Raw genomic sequence first — 21,437 nt, 5'->3', positions numbered from 1 at the left:
TGCCTGAGCGGACGGGCGACGTGTGAAGGGGATTTGGAGGAAGGAAGCGAGAGTGGTGGTGGTGGTGGGGGGGGGGGTCGATGGGTTTTGATGGGAGATACCTTTTCTTGGTTGTGAAAAACAACCTCCACCTCCGCGGCTGATAGAAATGTAGTGGACAGATGTGCAGGAACCGACACGCACACTTGTACTTTTATCTTTGACCCCCTAATTCCCTTGCACCTTAACCCTGACCTTAAACCATCAGAATTACGCGCCTAACCTTAACCCTAAACCCCAAGCGCTAACCCTGAAATAGACCCTTAAAGAAGCGAGGACCGGTCAACATGGCCTTGCTCTGCAGGGATTTCCTCACTTTGATGGTTAAAAACTCAAATTGGCCCTCACACGTGGACCGCACAACCGGCGGGGCCCTACCTGCTTTTGAACATCAAACATGTAAAAATAGAAACCATCCGTATCCATATTATATCATATACCGCTTCCCTGTGTGCCCCCCACACAGCCTATCAGAAAGCAATAGATCCCGTTATCTAAAAATCTATTGGCTAATTGGGTCATGTGACGCGAATCGAATTTTTTTTATCTAGCTAGCTTTAACTGAATATTTGAATAACTGTAAAGTAATCCAGGCAATTCCTGTGAAAGTGAACTGCTGTCAGGGATTTGTTTTTTGTGGCAAAGGTAGATGTTATGGGGATTGCCAGGGACTCCATCCAGCACGACAGATGGTGATAGTTCTTCGGTAGTATTTAAAGAGCAGTGGTGAGTTTGACGTTTCTTTTTAAATTCTGTACGTTAGGCCTTACTCTTCTCATAAAGATCGTATAAGTGGCTCCGGAAGTCAAGTTGGCTCAAAGTCAGGTAGAAACCGGGTTGGGTGGTGGAGTTTTTGTACGTGTGTGTGTGTGGGGGGGGGACTGATGGGCCCGACCAACTCGAAATGGTTCTGTGATCCATGCTCACAAAGATAAAAGTCCAAAAACAAACACACACACACACGGGCGCGCACAGAGAGACCTCTGAACGCATCCTGCAAGGCAGCTCACAGACCTGAATGAAGACGCCCGCGCAGGACATCCGTCAATAATAAACTAGGCTGGAGACAAGGGCGGGGGAGATGAGCTGCTATGGAAGGGGAGGGGGGGGTTGATGGAGGAAGGTGGACAAGGGGTCAGAGGTCACCAATAACTAAAAAACAAGCGGAAGGTTACGTCAGCCTCAGAGTGGCCTTGGGTTCACAGCGAACCAGATGCAGGATGGCTAATTGAACGGCTGTATAAGTGTACCGTGAACCTAATTTCCTTTACATGAAAGTATTTCATGGAAGGAGGCCTTGGACAAGGGAGATGGCATTGTTTAAGGTGGGCCGGGATCAAGGGGCGAACTTGTTGAAACAACTGGCATCGAAATGAAGAAGTACAGGAGAATCTGTGATTTCCATTCGCGGTTGTTGTAAACCGAGTTTACATGTGACACAAAAAAAATTGCTGAATTTGTCAAGTTATCATGGAAAGCTGTAAGCTTTGTGAGAGTAAAATTAATCATATGTCACCGTCAATAAAATCATGATGTATGCATAAGAGTTGATTGTGCATGTAAGTTAAAATAAATCAGACAACACGACTGTTCGGTTCTACTGTAAATGTTTTGAAAATGCAAATCGGAAGCAAGGTGTTTTGCGAGGGGTGTTGGGTTCGTGTGCTTGTCGTCCCGCTTTTGTTTGTTTGGATGGAGCTTGGATCAATTGTGTCTTATCAAAAAAAAGAAAAAGAAAGAAAAAAGACAAAGGAAAACAATGTTTAAGAAAACAGAGAGGGAGATGTGGGTCTCGGCTACTTCCAGGCATTGTGAGAAGAACGGATGAGGGGGGCGGTTGAGGAAAAGTGAGAACATTACCAAACAGGTTCACCAATGGGCGGAAGCCATTGAGTCTGTCCCGTTGGCTAGCTAATAGTGACTTCCTGCATTGGACCGCCTCCGCCAGCGGCCAGCAGTAAACCACTGATGTCCCCTATCAATGGCAGAGCCTTAGCACAACCTTTCTGCTCAGGGGGCACGACAGAAGCCATTTAATCTATATTTCACAATACAGGATTAGCAAATAAGCCAGAAAATTTCACAACCTATTTGCAACAGCTCCCTGTATATTGTTCTTTCTTATCAATAATAAACACATGGATAAATCATATCACCAGACCCCCATTTCAGGTTTGGTTTCACAGATGCAGCTCGATAGCAGCAGTTATCTGGCTAACGTGCTAAACCGCAAAACCAATTAATCGCCCAAATGTGGCTGGCTAGTACTTAAAGAATAAAGGTGGCCTTTATCAAAACCTGAAGCAAAGATATTCCGCAAAGTAAAGTCAATAAATGGATTTTCATTATCGAGCGTATTAATTCACCTTCACACTGGCACATCTCCTGTTCAGGCAATGAAAAGCCATTTCATTTAAGACTAATCACTGTGCTGGGTTTTCCTGTTTGCGTGGACAGATGTGAAACCTGGCGTTGAGTGTGTTAAAAGCATCCTTTGACCATGCATTCAACACTTGGTGTTAAACTGTTGACAGCAGCTCTGGGCCCTGCAGCAACAACAAAGATCCACATAAAACTGTCACTTCCTGTGATTCCAGGGCGTTCGGGACATATAAGGGCAAACGGTGAGCCGCTATCGGAAACAGGAGGCGGTGGAAGAGGGGATATCCCCGGGACTGCTCTTAGCTGTTTGTCGCTCTTGTGGCAGCGGGCACTGAAAAAATGGGGGGGGGGTGGACCAAATACAAAAACATAATGCCAAAACACCAACAAAAGGACTTCCTGTGAAGCTGTGAAGGAATGTCTTCAGGAAACATGATGGGGCTTCTGACATGCCTCTAAGGTGGGGCAAAAAGAAGTTTAGCGGGAGGGGAGGTTTGGGTAAGGGCAGCAGGTGAGGGGGAAGGACTGCTGACCTTTGACCTGGGTCTCAAAATAAGAAAGTGAGCAGGGAGGTATAGACGAAAATGTTACAACCCTCAAACGTCTCACCTCCATGCTCATGTTTCCCCTTACTGCGGTCAGCTATCAGTCCCCCAGGAAACTGCTGTAGAGTAAATACAGCTGCCCTGGGTGACAATCCTATTTTGTATGAAAGTTTGGTTGGGTAGATACATAGACGAAACTGGCTAGTGTATTAAAAGTATTCAGCCAAACAGGAATCACTGAGAAATGCGGTGATTATGGGACTATGAACAGCCAGAGATGGAAAGAAGGGGTCCACACTACTATGTTTAAATATCGGACCATCCACAAGATGCACCTCAAATAATAAACAAAATTCTAAACAAATAGACGAATGAATAACTTGATACATACGTACTTGCAAACATACATACATGCATGCATGCATATCACACATATACATACATACATACATACACACACACACACATATACACGCATATGTACATACATGCATACATACATACATACATACATACATACAGGCCACATAGGCCTTGTGCATGCATACTACAAATCAGACAGACTTTTTTTTTAAAATCAGGTATTTGCCTCGCAGAGATGACTAGTGCAGAATGTTGTATATATAGGCCATAACACATGGAGAAAACACTTGGGTTCTGTCAGCTGCCAAGGTCCTCTGGTGACGTCAGGGTACAGCATCACCTTGGCCGAGCTGAATCATTTGGAGCTAAAAATAGGTGAAAAATGTCATGATTCAGTTTAGAGGTATTCACAACGGCAGCTCGTTGTTTTGAGGGGACATGGAGCAAAGTACTGTAAAGATTAACTTCATCTGCTATGGTTTTTATGCCGTGGGGCAAGTGAACAGAGACCATTATGAGAAATGGAAAATGTGACCATACAATCAGACTGACAAAATGACTGAAGCATCACCATACATTTTGATCAATATATGGATATAGTAGTTGTTTAACAGTCTTATCAACTGGGATTCAGTAAACATCTCCTTAAGTGCAACTAAAAGATGGGGATGGTGGATGATAAGATAAAGATAATGTGACATAATGTCACACAGTTTGCTTGAAATGATCAAAACATAATTAATATCCCACTCATTTATTCTCACATAAGATGTTTTGTAACTGTTACATCAATTATTCACTCAAAAATGTTAAATACACAGTATAAAGTGAGGTGTTTATATAATCATAAATATAAACTATAATGATTATTATCCTATATAAACAGTGTATACTTAAAATAATATGAATGATAATAATTATAGTTATGAAACGTAAATTAATACAAATGTACAATACGGTTAGATTCTGCCTATCTAGTAGTACTATCTATTTATTTATTTTCTCGTTTATTTCCCAGGATGAAGAAATAATGCTCAATTATGTGGCTTGGCCTCATCTCATTATGGTCATTTTCCAGGTCAGTTAACTAATGTGCAAGCTGGCATGTTCCCAGCCCATCTTCTTCACCCACCACAGGCTTATTTTTTTTTTCAAAACATAATTTTTTTTGTTCATTCTGCACTATCATTACAATCAAAAATTAAACATCCTGCAATTTTCCTCTCTGCAGATATCACCATATTAGAAATAGCCCCCGATGTTGTGCTCCTATTATCCCAATCGAAACAATGCGAAGAAAAGCTGCTCGTTAAGTTATGGAACATGAACATGAAAACAGGGGGGACATGTGACCCAGAAAAAAAAGGATGCATGAGAGAAAAAAAAAGAAAGACGCATGCCTTTTTCCATACATGAAGGGTTTGTATACGATGTGGCTCCTGTGCAGTTTTTTTTTACAGCTTTATTGAAACATGCAAGCTCACAACATCTTGTGTATACAACTTGAGTCTACAATCACAAATACGCCAGGTGGACCAAAGGTTGTAATAATAAAAAAATAAATAAAAAAGTTGAATAAATATCTTGTAAAGTTTACAGAGGTTATACGTTTTAACAAGCTTTTTGTGTTTGTACATTGAGATATTGAAGGAACGTGCTGTTTGATATGATACGGACGGTCAAGCTCTGAAAAGTGTGGCATTTATTTGCTTAAAGGTTTGGATTCGTGACTATAAAACGTGGTGGGAAATAATGGCCGAGCGGAGACTCCCCGTCTCCCGCACACCAGCTCGTGACCGCGGACGGGGAGCTGTGACGTCATGCTACAGGAATGCGCAGTTGGCGTGCTGAGCAGAAGGCCTGCGACCGACCGAGGAGCCACGGGGAGAAGTAGGTTAACGCAACTACACACGTCGGAGAGAAGGAAAGTTGTTTTTGTTTGTTTTTGTTTTCTTGAAGGGGAGGGGGGGATAACTTTCCAACACCTTAGAGGTTGAGAGTGTGTTTTGTGTTGCGACAGACTTTATGTACCCCCCCCTCCAGACGCGATCTAAAGTCGAGCTCGGTTCAAAACTGCAATCAAACAAGTCAACAAACACGCCAATTCAAGTCAAACTGCCGCACTTTAGCGCTCGTACCGTGTTACTTACATGTTGTTTAGTGTTGTGTGGGTGGTGGTGACGTCACGACGGCGAGTTATTAGACCAGAAATTGAGATTAGATAAGAAAAAGGAGAGGGTCCCCCCCACCCCATCCCCCCCGCTCCGGTCCGTGCTTCGAGACGTGTTAAGGGTTTGCCATCACATGGGGAATCTCGCAGCAATGCCTGCACAGATATGCGGATGTCTGGATAACTTTGGCGAAACACAATTCTCTGGGTTTTGTGCTAAAAAAGAGGAGAAGAAGCAAAAGGGAGGAGGAGGGGGGGGTGCGAGCGTGCGTGCATTATTTTCTTTTCAACGTTCATGTTCTTGATTTGCAGATGAGACTGATGGAAAGAAGAGGGGGTGCGGATCTGTGAAAGGTAGGAAACGGTCCTCGGTGAACGATACTGAGATGTGCTGACGTTGCTGCGGGTAGCTGTGTGTGTGTGTGTGTGTTTGTGTTTGTTGACGTACAGTTGATGTCCTGCACGTATGTTTCGTTTCGCTGACTGCGACGCAGCGAGTTGCAGCCGACCAACTCCTGACGCCTGTCTGCAGGAGTTGCAGAGCTTTGCATTCATGCATCCACCAAGAGGGACAATCTCACTAACAAACTGGGCGAATGTGCAAAGCCTTTCGTCGCAAATCACCGCAACAACAACCCGTCAGCGAACGGTTTTAATCACAGGGATGATCAAGCGGTGGAGATTAATTTTCCCGGCCCTGCAGTCCTCGGATTTGAGTGTGTTGCTCAGCCGGATTTAGAAAGGGGTTTAAATCGGGTCGATTTCAGGGTGGGCTCTTTTTGTTTTTCGGAGTTCACGTTACTGCTGGGTGATATGGGAAAATATGATTATCACTCTTTGCATACGCTGAAATACCATATTAAGGAATCCGCCAGGGGGTTCATCACACTGAACTGTTTGTTAATGTAAAGTGTAATGCCCCATCAAACCAGAAGTAGATTTCAACCCCTCCCCCCCTCCCTCAAATATCTCAAACCTCATTTTTGTGAGAAATTTTAGGTTAATTAGGTTCTCATTCTCATTTGTTGTCATTAGACGACGGAAGTTGTCTGTCGCAGTATGACCGTTTCCGGCTTTCGTCCCGATACAGTAGCGTGTAAAGATAACAAACGGTAATATTGAAACACTACCCAGCCCGAGTTCACAGTGAGTCGTGGCACTCGGATCCCTGCTGACCCTGATGGGCCTAATGATTTCCAAAATAGCTTCATGGACAGCTGCCAAGGGCTAATACACGATAAAAGTAAACCGCAGCTGATAGCCGAAGTTGAGGCATCGTAACCTTGAGCACAGCACCGCTCTGTCTCTCCCCCGAAGTTGTGATCTTCTGGCCAACAAATGCATTGTTCCACACCCACGTCATGCATGCAATCAGATTTTGATGTCTATCAGTTTCACTTTTTTTGTATGAATGCTGACTTGCGGGAGCTTGTCATTCGCTACCTGTCAAATCAGACGTTGTAGGACCAAATAAGGCTGGTTTTGTGTTTGCTCTCCTCACTTGCTCACTGTATTGTGTTTTGTATTAAACCACATCAGCTTGTCTGATGTGGAGATCCCTCAAAAGCTGGTCATCCCTCGCCCCTGTCAGCTGTGTGCTCCGGTGTTGTGGTTTGTCCCTGGGAGGATGTGTATGATATTGTTATGAGCCAGGTGCTCTTGTATGTGCAGACACATGTCATTACACAACATTTCCTGTCCTGTTTTTGTTTCATATTTGGATATCGGTGATACCAGTAAACAGCCACAGACAATAAACTATTGTGGTGGGGGGAAAACTGGCGAGGGGTCACCACGTTGCACCTGTGTGTGTGTGGGGCAGCTCTTTTGGACAAGTGTGTTTTGTGTCTCGTTGTCCACACACACGTGTTTCAGCACGGTGGATGTCTGCTGGAAATCCCCGCGCCATAGGGAATGGTTGTTCTCTTCCTGCTCCCCGACTAGAAGCCTTTTGTTAAGTCCTTGTGCCTGAGTTGCCATAGGAAACAAAAGATGAAGCATCTCCTGGTTTCTAGTGGTTACCAATGGCAAGAATAACAGTAAGCAGCTGCTGCTGCTACGCAAATATGGATGTCAGCTGAAACTGAATCTTGGGCGTGCACTGAATGGAGTCAGTCAGAGCATAATCAATGTGATACCAGCCAATATATGAGACTGGATTTTATACAGCGGTCTGTTGTGCTAAGGATGAGTTTGCCCATTGTGTGCTCAACTGAAATCCAAATGCATCATAAACTCATTTTAGGAGGAATGTACGTTTTTTTTTTTTTAGGCCTATAAAATATCTTTTTAACACAGTCTTCTTTTGTCTGCTCAACCATTTTTCTTTGTTACTTTGACCATAGAAAGCCTGCCATGTCTGGCCCGACCTGGCTTCCACCAAGGACTGTCGAGAGCCCAGAGCGAGCGTCCCCCCAGATGTCCCACACCGGAGGGGCAGCCATCTATAGAGCCCCTAACAAGAAGGGCACGCCTGACCCCCGTCCTAAATATGGCCTCTATGACCAAAATGGAGGAGGTGGAGGAGGGATGGCCACCAGATACACGGCTACTGGACCCCCGGGTACGGCCAGTTACCTGTAGCATGTCAACTATAAATAAGATCATCACTGACACTCATTAAATTCGCTCCCCATGTCCCTAATTATTTTAAAATCACAATGTGTGTTTTACCTCAGACATGAGAATGAAGTATAGAGACACATACAATTTATCGATTCAAACGTATGTTAAAAAGGTTTACAGAGGCGTAAGGGTGGCGTGGCGGTCTATTCCGTTGCCTACCAACATGGGGATTGCCGGTTCGAATCCCCGTGTTAGCTCCGGCTTGGTCGGGCATCCCTACAGACACAATTGGCCGTGCCTGCGGGTGGGAAGCCGGATGTGGGTATGTGTCCTGGTTGCTGCACTCGCACCTCCTCTGGTTGGTCGGGGCACCTGTTCAGGGGGGAGGGGGAACTGGTGGGAATAGTTTGATCCTCCCACGCGCTACGTCCCCCTGGCAAAACTCCTCACTGTCAGGTGAAAAGAAGCGCCTGGCGACTCCACATGTATCGGAGGAGGTAGTCTGCAGCCCTCCCCGGATCGGCAGAGGGGGTGGAGCAGCGACCGGGATGGCTCGGAAGAGTGGGGTAAATGGCCGGGTACAATTGGGGAGAAAAAAGAGGGAAAAAAATCCCACAAAAAAAGTTTACTACCCCTTTGAATTGAACAGTGGAGGTGGAGAGGAAATGGGGTGAGGAAAAAGGAACAGCAGTTGGGCAGCAACCCAGTAGGTTTCGATGAGGCCTGAATCTGTTTGTGCGTCTCTATTAAGTTACCCAGGAGCCTCTGCATCCCTTTTATCAAAGTGGCTTTTGAGAAGACCCCAGTGTTTGATGAGTAATATACCATTTGACATGATTTCTGTTTCAAGCAAGCTCAGTCAAAGGCCGCAGTAAACTAAGACCATATCGACTTGTGTCCTCCAAACAAAAGGTTCACCCATGCATCATCCACCCAGTGACCACTATTACCCTCCTCCCCATGGACCAAAAGAGGACCGCAATTGGAGTCCCCACATGGACAGTTATGAGCGAATGGTAGGTGAAAAGTTAGTTTTGTTTTTAGTTGAATACAACGTTCATGTGTGTGCTTGTAAACACGCTGACTGGGTGTGGTCAGTGCTTACACAAGCCAGTCCTATGCACCAACCGTCCTGCACCAGTATGACTATGGAAGCATATTGGGCTACAGTTAAAGCCATCAAGTTAAGGGTGGACAATTTTGATGGTGTTTGTTGGTGGATGTTGCTCAAATTAACGGAAAAAAATTGCTCGTCTTCCATCAGCACCGCGGCCCTGAAAAGTCCATCGGTCACCACTCCAATATTGACGACGATATCGACTCTCTGACCTGTATGCTGGCTGATCTAGACAACCACCCACATGACTCAAGCACACAGGTATGTCAGTTCAGTCACTGGTGGGTTTTAATGGGAACCCAATGGAGATACTTCACCTGCAAGTGTGCTAGGACTGACCCTGAATATCCGGACATTGGGATAATTGTTCAGCAGGTTTGTCCATCCGTCCATCCATTATCCGAACTGCTTATCCTGCTCTCAGGGTCGCGGGGATGCTGGAGCCTATCCCAGCATTCATTGGGTGGCAGGTGGGGAGACACCCTGAACAGGCTGCCATAATTTCAGCATTCAGATGCTTGTTTGTTTCTCAAGAGTTTTTATATGTGGGGTCTTAGCCACCTTTTCTGTAGCGTAACCTTTTAACCTCACCCTCCTTATACACTCAAGAGTCGGGAAAGTGGATGACATGTTTGCCAGGGCTCTGCTAACCTGTTAGCATATGTAGCTAGGCTACCAGCATTAATTACATTAGCATTATTTTTGAAATATATGAAAAAAGATTGTGCCTCAGTGACAAGTGTGCATGCCACTTTGTAATTTGATGGCTCAAAAGCGATGATGATGATGATGAATGACGATGACTGTGTGTAATTTTCCTGTCAACAATCATATATGTAGCACTGGCTAACCGGAAGTGTGCATCCCCTGAGACCAGTGCTGTAGTTGAGTCACTAAACCTCGAGTCCGAGTCGAGTCTCGAGTCCCCAGTGTTCCAGTCCGAGTCCAAGTCCCCAAAGAAGAGTACGAGTCGAGTCCCCATTACCTGAGTCCAATTCCGAGTCATCAAGGTTGAGTCTGAATCGAGTTCCAAGATGGGCTCCAGTGCTCCACTCTGACACCGTAAAAAAGTATATGTATCTTCAAGATGCATACAAATTGTAGTGTATGTATCTGGAAGATACATAACCTTTTTTACAGTGCCAGAGTGGAGCACTATATGTATCTTCAACAGACATGACAGATGTCTATTGAAGTTTGAGGTTGTCCCGGTCCTCTCCTCAATAGTTCGTTTACATATCAAACATCTGGCAGTGCTCTTGCTGGAATTTGATGTAAAATCCATTTAAGCAAAGCACACAATTCGGGACGTCTCTTTAGGCATCTTAGCACTAACTGATACTGAACAGGAGGGTATGCACGTGAATCCGCATGTAGGTTGAACACACGTGCCTGCCCTTGCACGGAATTGAATAATGTTACGGTATTAATATAGCTATCAATATATTATGCCAACTTATTAGGGCCTATTAACAAAAAAACTAACAAAAACATAAAAACAGTCTTTATTAATTAACAAGTCCGAGTCCTCATCTCCAGCTTTTGAGTCTGAATGCAGTCAATGGTGGAGTCCAAGTCTGAGTCATCAGTGCTCAAGTCCAAGTCGAGTCATGAGTCCTGAAAACCGGGACTCGAGTCAGACTCGAGTCCAAGTACTACAACCCTGTGTGAGACTTTCATTGGTTAATTAATTTAGAACAAATATTTCAATACTGGTTAACAAAACGTGCCAAATATCTGGAGAGTTATTCAAGATGGTGTTAATGTGTACGTATTGAGTGTTTTATAATGTGTGCAATCTCAGAATTTCATTTTAACCATGTTTATTTGAACAATTTTATTTATTTATTTTTTTGCTACCCACAGCTGTATGACAATGTGCCTTACAACCCACACCTCTCGGGGGACCGTTACAAACCCGCTCCCCAAAGTGGAGCTCCCACCCAGGGTCGGCCATCCACGGGATACCTCCCTCCTCCCCAGAACCAGTACCACCCAGCGCCTCCTTACCCCAGCGAGCACCCCACACCCCAGTACCCCTCCTCCTCCTCCTCCCACCAGCAGGAATATTACTCCTCTTCAGCCCCAAAGCCCTACCCGCAGCCTGTGCCTGCCTCCTACACCACAGCCTCCACTCCTACGGGGCCCAGGTTCAGCGTCCAGGTCAAGACAGCCCAGCCAGTCACATACTCCCAGACTGGGAGACAAGCCGAACAGGCCTACACCCCTCCTCCTCCCCGCCAGCATGTGTCGCGCCCCCCACCCCAGGTCCAGGCGGGCTCTTCAGGCTGGTACCCGCAGCATCCCTCCTCTCAAGCCCAGGAGGCGCACTCTGAGGTGGGATACAAGGGGAGCACCTCAGGGTCTGGAGGAAGAGCCAGCCAGACTCCTGTTTCCAAGAGAGGCCTGGAGAATAATCAGGCAGGGTCAGCGACAGCGCAGGGTCCCATTTATCAACCCAGCAAGGTAAGAATTAAAATCAACATCCTTGTCTCCCAGCTTGTTTACTTCATTCATGTTTTAAATGGAAATTGGAATTAAGTTTGAGCCATTGGTATCAAATTGTTGTCAGAAAGATAGCACAGTGGCCCAGTGGTTAGCACTGTTGCCTCGCAGCAATAAGGTCTTGGGTTCAAACCCTGGGCCGTTCCAGGTCCTTACTGTTTGGAGTGTGCATGTTCTGCCCATGTCTCCGTGGGTTTCCTTCTACTATTAAAAGACCATTTATGTTGGGGTTAATACTCCTTCCTGTCTGTGCCCCTGACCGAAGCACTGTGGAAAAAACTTGAGTTGGTCCCCAGGCGCTGCACTGCGGCTGTCCACTGCCCCTCGCGACACAGCTGGGATGGGTTAAATGTAGAGTATGAATTTCTCCATGGGGATCAATAAAGTATATCTCATCCCTTTGCTGTGTACATATTGGGCAAAATTCCTGATTTAGAAAATTTTAGAGGGTCTCTAAAATGTTAATTACCAGTTTGTTTGGCCACAATTTTGCTGTTTGCATTTCTTTATTGTATTCTACAGCAATAAATTAAGTTGTACAAGCATTCTTGAATTAACAACTTGTGAGTTTAATCGGGACTGATTCGTCAGCCACTCATGAAGATCTTGCTGTGCAGCTCCTACCATCACCATTCAAACATGGTGGTGCAACAACAAACTGACAATAAGAAAATAATTTAGTCATTCCTATAAATTTATTCTCATCCTTTTAAGTTAATCTTTACCATTTTAATGCATCTGTGTGTTACAGCCTGTAACACACAGATGCTCTAACCAGAGTAGAAAAAGAAGTGGGAGGCCGCGTTGCACAACTGAGCAAGAAGATAAGTACATTAGAGTCTCTAGTTTGAGAAACAGACGCCTCACAGGTCCCCAACTGGCATCTTCATTAAATAGTACCTGTTAGAGCCTGTTTGTGCTGTCCTCTGAAGGGAGTAGTACACACCGGTGTAGGAAATCTTCAATTTCTTAGCAATTTCTCGCATGGAATAGCCTTCATTTCTAAGAACAAGAATAGACTGTCGAGTTTCAGATGAAAGTTCTCTTTTTCTGGCCATTTTGAGCGTTTAATTGACCCCACAAATGTGATGCTCCAGAAACTCAATCTGCTCAAAGAAGTGCCCATCCAACCAATCCAACTTGTGGGAGCTGCTTCTGGAAGCGTGGGGTGCAATTTCTCCAGATTACCTCAACAAATTAACAGCTAGAATGCCAAAGGTCTGCAATGCTGTAATTGCTGCAAATGGAGGATTCTTTGACGAAAGCAAAGTTTGATGTAAAAAAAATCTTATTTCAAATACAAATCATTATTTCTAACCTTGTCAATGTCTTGACTCTATTTTCTATTCATTTCACAACATATGGTGGTGAATAAGTGTGACTTTTCATGGAAAACACAAAATTGTTTGGGTGATCCCAAACTTTTGAACGGTAGTGTATATCTATATATATATAGATATAGATATATGCTTGCAACATGTATGTTTTATTACTAGTGACTTGAAACAAAGAAATGAGCTCCCCTGAAAGCCGCTGTTAGTTTGAACCCTGCAAATTATCACCTTCACATCAAGCTTATGACCCAGCGCATGAGCTGTGACCTGTGACCCCTGATCTTTCATTTCTCCACTAGGGAGCAGCAACGCCGAGGCCTGAGGAGGAGCTGGACCGACTCACCAAGAAGCTGGTGTACGATATGAACCACCCACCCACAGAGGAATATTTTGGTAGCATCTTTATTGACACGACTTACATTTTGTGATTCGGATAATATCGGCAGTTGGCTCTTGTCACAGTTTTCCACCAGCACTTCTGCCCGCCTAACGATTTCCATTTCACCTGTCCACCCGCAGGTCGCTGTGCCCGCTGCGGTGACAACGTGCTCGGCGATGGCAGCGGCTGTATCGCCATGGAGCAGGTTTTCCACGTGGAGTGTTTTACCTGCATCACCTGCCACGCTCGCCTCAGAGGCCAGCCGTTCTACGCCCTGGACAAGAAGAGCTACTGTGAGAGCTGTTATATCGTAAGTAGGGGATGAAGACCTTGATTTTCTGTGGGGGTTTACTCCCGTAGCCTATTCCTCTCCCGAGGTATCCACTAGCCGGTGGCACTATTTAACCCATAGCTGGGGACTGGTTCGTGGGCATCAGGGAATATCCACACACCGGTGGGCCTGCGTACCACACGTCTAGGGGCCAGACCTCCTTTGAGTCCCTTGTAGTTCAGCCAGGGTCCAAGGTGTACCCAGTTACTGTGTGTCGCCACGAGGAGGCGCTACATAGGGCTCGCTGTTGGAGAGGCTATGTACTGGCAGGGAGAGACTTACGCGCTCGGCTCTCCTGTTCGCATTTCTCCTAGGCAGCAGTGAAGGTTGAGAGTGACACGTGACAGACACACAACACTACACCAACACACTAGACGCTTCACAACAACCCCACTTCTTACACAAGAATGTCAGATATATTGCTCTTTTGGCTCATCTGATGGCGACGTTTAATGCTGTCTGAAAAAGAAGAATGCCAGTTTATTCTTGTCATTGTACAGGTTACAATGAAATGTGTTGTCTGCATTTAACCCATGCTATTATGTAGGGGCAGTGGGCAGTTGCAGAGCCCTTGGCCAACTCCAATCCTTCTTCCCATTGCCTTGTTCAGGGGCACAGACAGGAGTGTTAACCCTAACATGCATGTCTTTTTGAGAAAAAGGTGACTCACAGTGATAGAAATACACACACACACACACACACACACATACACACACACATACACAAAGGGCGGCACGGTGGCCCAGGAAGGAATCAGGAATCAAGAACTTTTTATTTGTCATTTCACCAGTGGTTAGCGCTGTTGCCTCACAGCAAGAAGGTCCTGGGTTTGAACCCCAGTCCGTCCCAGGTCCTTTCTGTGTGGAGTTTGCATTAAAAGACATGCATGTTAGGGTTAAGGGTGGCGCAGTTGTTAGCATGGTCGCCTCAAAGCAAGAAGGTCCTGGGTTCGAGCCCCGCGGTATTCCAACCTTGGGGTTCATCCTGGGTCATCCTCTGTGTGGAGTCTTGCATGTTCTCCCCATGTCTGCGTAGGTTTCCTCTGGGTGCTCCGAATTCCTCCCACAGTCCAAAGACATTTAGGTTAGGTGACACGGTTGTACTAAATTGTGTGTGTGTCAGCCCTGTGATGGTCTGGCGGCCTGTACAGGGTGTCTCCCCGCCTGCCGCCCCATCAGTGACTGCTGGGATAGGCTCCAGCATCCTGCGACCCCAGGTGGGATAAGCGGCTTGGATAATGGATAGATGTTAGGGTTAATACTCCTGTCTGTACCCCTGAGCAAGGCAATGGAAAGTAGAACTGGAGTTGGCCTCCGGGCGCTGTAGCTGCCCAGTGCTCCTATACAATAGGATGGGTTAAATGCAGAGGTTGAGTTTTGTTGTATGCTTGCTTACAATGACAAATAAAGTCTCTATGCACGTTCTGTTAAGCCTTATTTTTTTATACGAAACGACTTCCGATGCTATGGAGTCGGCTCAGATTTGTGATTTTTGTTTCGGTGGTAATATTTTTCACTTTTCCCTTCAGTGGTCCTTTGTAGCTCAGTGAGCAGATCACAGGACCAACGCCAAAAAGGGTTTGAGACCCCCCCCCCCCCAAAAAAAGAAAAGATAAAAAAAAAAGTCTTCTGCTTTTAGGGATCGTCAGTTTTGAAGCGACCTGCCTGAGGCTATCAGGCTGGAAACCGCTTTTAAATCGCTTCTGAAAATGTGCTTTTATCAGAAAGCATTCCTTTGGTTTCTTGTGTCTGCTTTAAATCGCGCTTTTAGTTAAAACTTTTTTTTTTACTACTTTATTGATCCCCGTGGGGAAATTCTTCCTCTGCATTTAACCCATCCTAGCTGTGTAGCTAGGAGCAGCGGGCAGCACCCGGGGACCAACTCCAGGTCGTCTTGCCATGCCTTGCTCAGGGGCACAGACAGGAGTATAAACCCCAACATGCATGTCTTTTTGATGGTGGGGGAAACCGGAGCACCCGGAGAAAACCCACCACAGACACAGGGGAACGTGCAAATTCCACACAGAAAGGACCTGGGATGACCCCCCCCCCCCCCCAAGGTTGGACAACCCTGGGGCTCGAACCTAATTATAATAGCTTTCCTGTTCGTTTTTAACCCCGTTGATGTTTCGGTGAAGCAGTTTGTGCCCTACTTGGTGCACAAAATACCTTGTGTTTGAAAACTGCCATTTATATGAAGATCATTATTGATTTCAAGGTCAAGATTTTGTTTCCCTACAGGTGCTAAGTCTACTTACAGATGTACACACTTATAGCACGGTAACACACTTTGGATTTAGCCAACATAAGACCATCTCTTGTTTTTTCTGTTTGGTGTTAAGAGTACTCTGGAGCGATGCTCGAAATGCTCCAAGCCCATCCTGGACCGTATCCTTAGGGCCATGGGGAAAGCCTACCACCCCCGCTGCTTCACCTGCGTGGTATGCAACTGCTGCCTGGATGGGGTGCCCTTCACCGTGGATGCTGCCTCCCAGATCCACTGCATAGAGGACTTCCACAGGTACATACACACGCGGAAGCTGCATCACACTGTTGAACCGTCCTAAAAAGCTTTGTGCTCACCCAGATACAGAATATGTGAACGCTGTATGGTGGCGTTCTGTTGTGTTCAGATTTGACCTCTTCCCTGTTACACGCTGTACAGAAAGATACCAAATCGTTCTCTAATTCCTCCTTACTTGCCTCAGCGAGATGTTGAGCTGTTTTTATGTACTTTGGCATGTTAATACATTCCATATTCTTTGAAACTCTTTATTTTCAACAATAAAACTCTCCGTCCTTGAAGACAGGGCCCAGACCAAAAGAGTCTGTGTTAAAATGAGGGCTGTACACAGCTTGATATATCATTAACTTTTCCACGTGCGGATGCATAAACCTCAATTGGGTGATATTTTGGCAGCCGTATTGAAATCTGGCCGCCATATTGGATCCAGTGTCGAATGTGCTGAGACGGCGTAGCTCTGTATGGACCTGAGGTAAAGGTGTAGAGTAATAAATCACTCACTACATCATCAACCTCTCCATATCTGTGGGTTGCCCAAGTCTCAAATGAGTGAGGTTTTGGCGACCATATTGGATTAGGGCCAAAATCCAAGATGTCCCCCTTGTTTAACTGCAAGAGGAGGGTGTAAGTATACAGAATCCATTGAGGGATCCTTCACCAAATAAAGTTGTGCGTTTTCTAGGATCTGGACCCTGTCTAATGTACTTTTGCTGTTTTCCTCAAATATCCCACTGGGATAAACTTCTAACACTTGCGAATGTACTTGGCTGTCGATAACACAACCCATAGTGTTGAAGGATCCGTATTTTCACCAGATAATATCTCTCTGTATTAGCGACAAAGATCCGGGGATGCGCTCCGACATTATAACATCTGTCTTATTGTAAAACGCTGCTTGGTGTTCCTGACAGGAAGTTTGCCCCACGTTGCTCGGTGTGTGGTCAGGCCATCATGCCGGAGCCCGGCCAAGAGGAGACCGTCCGCATAGTCGCCCTGGACCGCAGCTTCCACGTTAACTGTTACATCTGTGAGGTGAGCACAGGGCGTGTGTGTTGAGCCCGGGGCGGGCGCACATGTGTGTGTTTGTGTGTGTGAGGAGAGGGAAAAAGAAGGAGTGCCAAGGCAATGGAAATTTAGAGGTTTCCAGTTACGGAAAACACCTGAGAAATGTTGGAATTGATCACATCTCATTATTGAGGTGAAAGAAAATGGTAAAATTGTTATAGATTTGTATTTTGCCTGCTGAGATAGCGTATTTTTTTTCAGCTGACACCGCATATTTGTAGCTGCTGAGGCTGCGCATCAGTACTTGAAGTTTGGGCAGCAGTACTATAGCTCCCCCTGCTGGCGCGCAGTTGCAGTTTTGTTTGTTTTTATAGGGGGGGTGGGCGTTGACTCCGTTACCATCAGAATAGAAAGTTACTTTAGGGTCCACTATTTCACTCCAGTCCAAGCAAAAGCCATATAAAATGTGCTCGAACAGTCCTGCAAAATGATTTCTTATAAAGACTGGCGACCCAGAGAATGAAGAAGGGAGCTGCTTTTGCACTATGTTTATTAATGACGAAGGCTCATGGAAAGTAGTTCTTATATGTAGACCTCAAAAAATGTACAGAATACAAAAAAATCAAGGGGCTAAGTATCCTGGTTGGTACTTCAATAGATAGGAAGTACCAAGTTACTTTGTGCTCTGTCCCATTTTCTGAGGACGTTTCATATACGGGGATTACTTAATGTACGAGTATTGCGTTATCATTAAACTACACTTTTCCCCCTCATCCAGTTGGGTAGATAAAATGGCAGTTGGGGCAGTCTGACACGTATACAAGATTGGTGGAAATGGTCTGTTGAAGCTGAACTAAGTGAAGCGTCTGTCCTCCTCAGGAATGTGGTCTGCTGCTGTCGTCTGAAGGCGAGGGCCGCGGCTGCTACCCGCTGGACGGACACATCCTGTGTAAGAGCTGCAGCGCCCGTCGAATCCAGGACCTCTCCGCCAAAATCTCCACCGACTGCTAGCGCGCACACGCACACACACACACACGCACACACAGAGTTTCAGTACTCTTGACTTTCCTAGCATGGAGTTCGGTGGTGGTCATCTCCCGATCAAAAACTTTTTTCCCATCAAGAAGGTTGTATTGTGGATTATGGAGACTGATGATGATGTCTTCAGTCCTCTCTTATTTCGGTCCACTTTTAACGCTCATACCTATTATCTGCCCTTTTGGAGTCGGTGGCGTTGGTTAGCAGGTACCGTGAATTGGGAAAAGCCAAAAACAACAGTACTTTAGCCCCCCCCTGCTGGTACGTGATTGCAGTTGTATTTGTGCGGGGGGGGGGTGCATCGACTCTGTTGCTGTCAAACTTAAAACAGAAAGATTTATTTTGGGTCCATCACTTCTCTCTCATCTCTACATTTTTCTTACCGTTTTCTGTTCCTTGTTGGTACCCGGCCGTTTCCTGTCATTAGTCTGTCAGTTTCACCCCGGTACCACCGGGTGGCCCCGACCTGCGGGCAGCAAGGGCTTTACTCTACACTTCATTCACCCTGACGCGGATGACAATGTACTGACACATTATGCCTACGAAGATTATCCAGAATGGGGATATGGAAGGAACTCAGTGATGTGAAATCTTTGTTATTATTATTATTATTATTTCTTTTTAAAAAGCTTGGAGCTGGTTGCAGTGCAGGGAAAGAGGAAGTGGGTTAACGAATTAAAAAAATTGCCTCCGTTTGTTGGGTGACCAGTACAAATGGCAAAAGTTGTGTATCTGTGGGGGGAAAAAACAAAACCCTGCAGGCATCAAGCGCTGACCTGCCTCAACACAACAGCAATGTGTGTGTGTGTGTGTGTGTGTGTTTGTGAGAATGGAACGCACATAACGCAGGTTGAACCGTGGCTGGTGGCAGCGGGCTGTTTGGGTTCGAGGGAGAACACGTGGTGTTGGAAAAGCGTGCAGCTTTTGAGTGCGGTGAGTTTTGCGGTGATTAGCTTCATAGGATTGAAATGAGCGTAGCTTAAAATGACGAGACGGCTCTCCCTGGACGCTGGCGTGACCCTAGGACGGGTTCGGCGTCTGTCGTCGCGCCCGCGTTTAGCGGTTTGACCGTCGTGCCGTGATGGGGGTCGGCTGTCACCGACAGAGGGTGGTGGCTTTTCCGATGCCAGCCAAGTTGGCACGCGCGAGCGAACGTCGGACAAAGTTGTGGGTTTGACAGGCGATGTTTAGGCGCTTATTTCTCCTCTCTCTCTTTCTTTCTGAGTCCTTTTCGTTTTACGAGTTCATGTTTTTCGGTTGATACTTGACCGTTAACGCTGAAGGTGAAGGTGCAATGAAGTCGAACGCTGTCCACTGTGTAAAGGACAAACATGGCGCGTGTTGGACCGGCGTTACGGGGGCACGAAAACACCCCAATGTGTAAACCTCTGCTTGAGCCTCAGTTTGTGGATTTTTGTGTGTGTGTGTGTGTGTGTGTATGTGTGTGTACTTGCACTCGCACTCATTTTGGCCAATGTAGTCTTGCGTTGTCAGACGTGGAAGCCGCAGTGTTTACGCTGTCCTTCTGTCTGTCTAACCTTCGTCTTTCCGTCCTGATTTTTGTGTGAATGTGAAGGGCTCGACGGTTTTTGGATCTTACCTCAAGGGTCCTTTTTGAATCGTGGGGTTTTCGTAAAAAAAAGAAAAGAAAACTTTTTCCACAACTTGATGGTGCTCAAGTGGTTTATCAGCACGCCGGTGACGTTGCTCCTCTCACCTGTTTTATTTATTGTGTCATGATGTGTGTCAAACGTTCATTTGTGGCTTTGCCTCACCAAGGTTAACTTGTACTCGTTGTCCATCAGTGTCATATTTCCATTTCATTAAACACGCCAACTGTCATGGAGGTATCTCTGCTTTTAATTTAGACAGGTTTTCTGCCGTCCCCGCTTTCCTCCTCGGCTCGGTGGTCCTCCGGCCGTGACGGGGGACACTTCAGGTGAAATGTGGGAACGCTGTGGTGTGAAGTGTGTTACGTGAATGCAAACCGGCTGGTCGCTGTTCGCCCTCGTTACTGCGGCAGATCCCCAGTGAAATCCCGCCGTGTGTGTGTGTGTGTGTGTGTGTGTGTGTGTGTGTGTCATCTCATCTCATCATCAGCCGCTTCTCTGGGGTTGGGTCGCGATGGCAGCAAGCTAAGTAGGGCACTCCAGGTGTCCCTCTCCCCAGCAACGCCCTCCAGCTCCTCCTGGGGGATCCCAAGGCGTTCCCAGACCAGATTGGACATGTAGTCACTCCAGCGAGTTCTGGGTCTACCCTGGGGGTCTCCTCCCTGTTGGACGTGCCCGGAAAACCTCCAAAGGAAGGCGCCCAGGAGGCATCCTAATCAGATGCCTGAACCACCTCAGCTGGCTCCTTTCAACGTGAAGGAGCTCTACTCCGAGCTCCCTCCGCATGTCTGAGCTCCTCACCCTGTCTCTAAGGCTGAGCTCAGACACCCTACGGAGGAAACTCATTTCAGCCATTGGTATCCACGATCTCCCCCTTTCGGTCACGACCCAAAGCTCATGACCATAGGTGAGGGTTGGAATGAAGACTGACTGGTAAATTGAGAGCTTTGCCTTCCAGCTCAGCTCCCTCCTCACCACAGCGGTCCGGTACAACCTCCACATATATCATGCATGCAGTGTGTGTGTGTGTGTGTGTTTGTGGGTGTGCTTGATTCGCTGCACATTAGGACCTTTCTCTACGAGTGGGAGAACATTTGAAGCCCCGTGTGGCTTTTCTCAGAAAAGAATGTGGGGCGGTACTGATGCAGAATTAAAACCTCAGCTATGAGCAAGCTACCCGGTGCGGGTTTCACTTTTTGACACGGTTGTTTTTACTGAGTCTACTTCATCAACAGCAGAGACTCCAAAGTGTAGTCTGAGAGTCAATACTTATAATTTATAATCAGTTGCTCTTAACAAAAACACTTTGCATCAACCCCGACTACAGCCTTACTCTAGTTTTGCACAAATACACGTGAATACGCAACAAATACGTGCACACACAACCTTCTTACGGGTTACGTCACCAATAGTTGTACATATGGCAGCCTAATTAAGCTGATAAATATGGAAATATATGCAGATGTGGATGAATAATTTACCCGTAAACTCAGGTACAAACAGTAACACATTGCAGACTAAAGAAGAACAG

The 21,437-nt window shown here is 46.1% G+C and overlaps 1 protein-coding gene across 3 annotated transcripts; it reads left to right on the top strand.

The window, feature by feature from the left end:
- Positions 1 to 4,364: 4,364 nt before the first annotated feature.
- trip6 (thyroid hormone receptor interactor 6) lies at positions 4,365 to 20,138 on the top strand. Of its 3 annotated transcripts, XM_056300343.1 has the most exons (12): positions 4,365 to 4,407; positions 5,046 to 5,219; positions 5,812 to 5,853; positions 7,845 to 8,062; positions 8,977 to 9,080; positions 9,329 to 9,442; positions 11,048 to 11,647; positions 13,320 to 13,413; positions 13,540 to 13,709; positions 16,072 to 16,250; positions 17,165 to 17,285; positions 18,138 to 20,138. In XM_056300343.1, exons 4-12 carry the CDS (start codon positions 7,855 to 7,857, stop codon positions 18,267 to 18,269), a joined length of 1,722 nt encoding a protein of 573 aa, XP_056156318.1. In that variant the 5' UTR covers positions 4,365 to 4,407; positions 5,046 to 5,219; positions 5,812 to 5,853; positions 7,845 to 7,854; the 3' UTR covers positions 18,270 to 20,138. The 3 variants fall into 3 exon arrangements, with proteins under 3 accessions (XP_056156318.1, XP_056156317.1, XP_056156319.1); XM_056300342.1 differs by lacking the exon at positions 4,365 to 4,407 and having other exon boundaries at positions 5,170 to 5,253; XM_056300344.1 differs by lacking the exon at positions 4,365 to 4,407 and having other exon boundaries at positions 5,170 to 5,253; positions 17,169 to 17,285; positions 18,138 to 18,273.
- The last annotated feature ends 1,299 nt before the right edge of the window (positions 20,139 to 21,437 follow it).

Source organism: Lampris incognitus, chromosome 20, assembly GCF_029633865.1.
Source record: "Lampris incognitus isolate fLamInc1 chromosome 20, fLamInc1.hap2, whole genome shotgun sequence".
Taxonomy (NCBI): domain Eukaryota; kingdom Metazoa; phylum Chordata; class Actinopteri; order Lampriformes; family Lampridae; genus Lampris; species Lampris incognitus.
This window is presented reverse-complemented; position numbering and strand designations above follow the sequence as displayed.